This window comes from Arachis ipaensis, chromosome B03 (genome assembly GCF_000816755.2).
Source record: "Arachis ipaensis cultivar K30076 chromosome B03, Araip1.1, whole genome shotgun sequence".
Lineage (NCBI taxonomy): Eukaryota > Viridiplantae > Streptophyta > Magnoliopsida > Fabales > Fabaceae > Arachis > Arachis ipaensis.
Window position 1 is genome coordinate 16,264,805 of NC_029787.2, and position 4,423 is coordinate 16,269,227.

General features: G+C 34.1%; 1 protein-coding gene across 1 annotated transcript; it reads left to right on the forward strand.

Annotated features, from left to right (window-relative positions):
- LOC107629998 (protein STRICTOSIDINE SYNTHASE-LIKE 3-like) lies at positions 162-3,889 on the forward strand. The gene is made up of 4 exons (XM_016332987.2): positions 162-653; positions 1,552-1,833; positions 2,517-2,684; positions 3,285-3,889. Exons 1-4 carry the CDS (start codon positions 325-327, stop codon positions 3,685-3,687), a joined length of 1,182 nt encoding a protein of 393 aa, XP_016188473.1. The 5' UTR covers positions 162-324; the 3' UTR covers positions 3,688-3,889.

Here is a 4,423-nt window from a genome sequence, read left to right on the forward strand (position 1 = left end):
ATACAATACATTTTCATAAAAATATTTCAAATTGTATATTTTGATAAATAATATTTATTTATTTATTAAAAAAAATCCCGTTAATTTTTCTACTCTTTTATTTATGAAGGATATCAGCAATTGCATAACATTAACAATGAATGTTGACTTTGAACTTTGAAGTTTGAATGATACAGCTACCAATTCCCCACATGTGTGACTCAACTACCCACCATAAACGCATAATAAAGAAACTCTCCTCATGACTCAACATCCCTTAGGCCCTTACCTACACACATAACTTCACATAAGAATACATTAACTTTCAGTAATCAAACTCAAACAATGACTTTGCTTCGATGGCTTGCGATTCTGTTCCTTCTGCTCGCCGTGTACTGCGGTCTCGATCCGTTTCGACACAGCCCCATAGCCAGCTTCCCGGAATTCGAGGCCAAATTGATTGAAATGCCGCCGTGGTCCGAGGTGCCGCCGGAGAAAGACTCGGAGAATTTGTTGCAGAAATCGGAGGTGAAGTTCTTGAACGAGGTTCAGGGACCAGAGAGCGTTGCTTTCGACCCTCAAGGTCGCGGTCCTTACGCTGGTGTCGCTGATGGAAGGATTCTCTTCTGGAATGGACACTCTTGGCTTCCCTTTGCTTATACCTCTCCCAACAGGTATAACAATTTTGAAAACCCCTAAATTTCCACTTTGAGAGTGTTTTCTACTTTTCAAGTGGTGAGTCCTGCAAATCTACAATTAGTTCGCATAACTTATCATTCCTTAATTTAATTAGTCTTATCTTGATTTTAGTTTACTTTACTTATTTCATGGTTCTCACTATATGACAGAATTTAGTTTGATTTCAAACTTTAAATGGGACCCACTTTCCATGTTATATCATATGGGCACTAATTGGATACTTGTAGGTAGGTACTTATACTTGTTAGTTTTAGTTGTAGGTAGGTACTGTCCGAAGTTTTACGGCATAAACAAAAATAACTATCTTTTATATGGTGTCCGTGAATGTTCATTCAAAAGAACAGATGTGATTGCGCGACTGTACAAAACACTTTATACTGTCAGTGCCGTAAAATTAAACTCTTATTTAATCTGTTTTCAATGTTTATTTTTGTATTTTAATATATATTTTATACGAGTGGCTGATTTGGTGGCGGATTTTTTATGTTTACCTAACATGGTTGAAAAATATTTGTTTTTGAGCTGTTCTATTTCTAGAGCGGAGCAATCTTTACACATACATCAACCCACTATGCCTTGTACATTTTTCACCCAGCAAGTTCTAGTTGTAGAACCATTTTCTCCCAATTTCTGAGTTTTCACTTCAGATGAAGTTCTGCTACTTCTGCAACATGCTGTTTCCTTGCAGCATTGCTGACGAACCTTAAATTATTGTACACAAGGTCATCCTTTTCAAAGTTTGAGCTTGAGTCTTTAAAGCTTGTTCTTGTTTAGATACTGAATTTAAGTTTTTGGATCAGTAGAGTGTATATGTTTGCAATAACATGTGATTAAATGTTAATGATCTTTCTTCTATGTCCATTTCAAACACAGGTCAGAATTGTGTGATCCTAAAGTACCTGCATCACCACTTAGCTATGTGACGACCGAGCACATCTGCGGAAGGCCTTTGGGACTCAGGTTCAACAAGAAAACTGGCGATTTATACATTGCGGATGCATATTTTGGGCTTCTGAAGGTGGGGCCTGAGGGTGGTTTAGCAACACCTCTTACAACTGAGGCTGAAGGGGTGCCATTCAGGTTTACCAATGATGTTGATGTTGACGAAGAAGGGAATGTTTATTTTACGGATAGCAGTGCGAAATATCAGCGCAGGTAGGATCCTCTTTTAAAACTTTTAGCAATCGCTATTTTCTTTTGAAAAACTTTGTACTGAATAGGGATATAATCACAAGATATTATTTTAAATCAGAGGAATCTGCTAGAAAATTATTTGTATAGCGACTTAAATGGAAATGTTTAAACTTTGGAATCTGATTGATTTTTTTTCTTTTACAATATATGGACATGATAACAAATTTTGAACTGTAGAAATTTGATTGAAAATTGAATGATTTATAGGACCTTCAGAGTAAGTAAATCCTTTATCATTTTGTATCCAAGATTCGGATACAAGAGAATCATCCAAACTAAGTTAGAAATCCTTGGTTATAAATATGATGCATGCACCACTACTGAAATCTGGTGGTTTTCCATGCTTTAGAATTTTATGAACTTAGTTTTCCATGCATCATATAGTAAGAGTGAAACGCGTTGTCTTATAATAACCTATCCCAAACGCAAACAAATGAGGAAGGTTATGCTAAGGCGTCAACAACTAATGTAAACGCATTGTCAAATGGTTAGGTCTATTAGGCATCCCTATATGAAGCAGTTACTAAGGTGTTAGGCCTATTTAGAGTGATTTCCTTAAATATTTAATTCATAGAATTCTGAAATATTGTCATTATTGTTACATCTGTCTTGCTTTGTTGGTTCTAAAATAATTTTGTGTGCAGGAACTTTATTCAACTGGTATTTGCTGGAGATGATAGCGGCAGAGTTTTGAAATACAACCCTGACACTAAGGAAACCACAGTTCTTGTGAGAAACATTCAATTTCCAAATGGCATTTCCTTAAGCAAAGATCGTTCCTTCTTTTACGTCTGTGAAGGTGTTGTTGGCAGGTGAACCTAAAATAACAGCTTTTAACACTTCAAATAAGCACGACCCCTTGTGTTAGAAATTTTTACTTGCTCGCAAAGAAACTTATATATCTTGTTATCTACTGTTAAATGTTTACCACCCCAACAACGTGGTACTCAATCAGAGGTTCATAGCAAGAGATTCTAAGAGAATATATCTATATGTGAACCTTCTGATATGCTAGAGACTGCAAACATAAGCAGGATTAGTGTCTCTTTGGGTTCATCCTCAGAATTTTTCTATTTTCTAGATTCTATAAAGGAAGACAGAGAAAACAGTACAATCAAATTTTTTATTCTCATTTCATGTTTCGTTTTTATCTTCATAAAATCCTAAAACAAACAACATTGAAAATAACAACAGGAAATCAAAACAAAAACCAAATAAGAGGATATTTCTAAGTTGGTGATAATGCAAATTCCATTCACTAGTTATTACCTGTGCTGAAAGAAAAACTAAGCAATGTTAGCTAGAAAATCTTTTGCCATTTTTCTGAAAGAACCTAATGATAGAAGTCCGATATCTGAATTCATGTTGATTATTAGAGTTCTTTTCTTTATACCATTTCTTGTTCTATATAGGCTACGCAAATACTGGCTGAAAGGCGAAAAGGCCGGGACTTCAGAGATCATAGCCATCCTGCCTGGAATCCCTGACAATGTGAGAGTCAATGAAGATGGCGATTTTTGGATTGCACTTCATTGCCGAAGGTATATGTATGCGTACCTTAATGCCCTCTATCCAAATATTCGGAAACTCATACTCAAGCTCCCTATACCAACAAAGATTCACTACCTGCTTCAAATTGGTGGCCGGCAACATGCGTTGGCTGTTAAGTACAGCTCCGAAGGCAAACTTCTGCAGATATTGGAAGATAGCGAGGGAAAAGTTGTTAGAGCAGTGAGTGAAGTGGAGGAGAAAGATGGTAAACTATGGATGGGAAGTGTTCTTATGCCTTTTATTGGAGTTTACAACTTGAAATGAAATAGATAACAATACTCTGCTGAGCTATACACTACGTTGAAAAAAATCCTGAGTTTGATGTTTTGCTTAATTACAAGTTTTCATTGATGGACAATGAATTCACAGTTGAGGAAGTCCTTAAATGAATTCAAAATTGCTTCCATGTTGCCATGGATAGTTATAGTTGTGCACATCTCAGTAGATAAAACTGCCATTTGAATCAGAAACGAATTTGATCATTCCATAACAACCAGATAATATTATGTTTGGCAAAAAGGCTTAAATTTTCAAGGTCTAATTTGACCTGCATAAATTTGTAACATATCAGATAATATTTATATAATTATTTTATGATAATTGATATATAATATTAATTTGTCATGTTATTGTGTTTGTTTGAGCGATACTAAGTTTATAAAAAAAAATATTTTTTCGATGAAAAAAGATCGTTTTTCATTTTTTAGGGTGTTTGGTAAATTTTTAGTAATAAAAGTAAAAGTACTAGTAAAATAAAAAAAAATATTTTTTGAGAAGCTGTAATTTACATTTTTTTTAAAAGATCTTTTTTCTTTAAAAAAAAAGATGTTTTTCATGTAATAAATAAACAAAAAAGTACTTTTATATTGTTATACACAAACATAATTGATAGATAAAAAGATCTTTTTGTATGAGATATCCAAACATAAAATTACTTTTACTTCTCCATAAGATCTTTTAAAAAAAGATAACTCAAAAAAAGATCTTTTTTTAAAAGCTC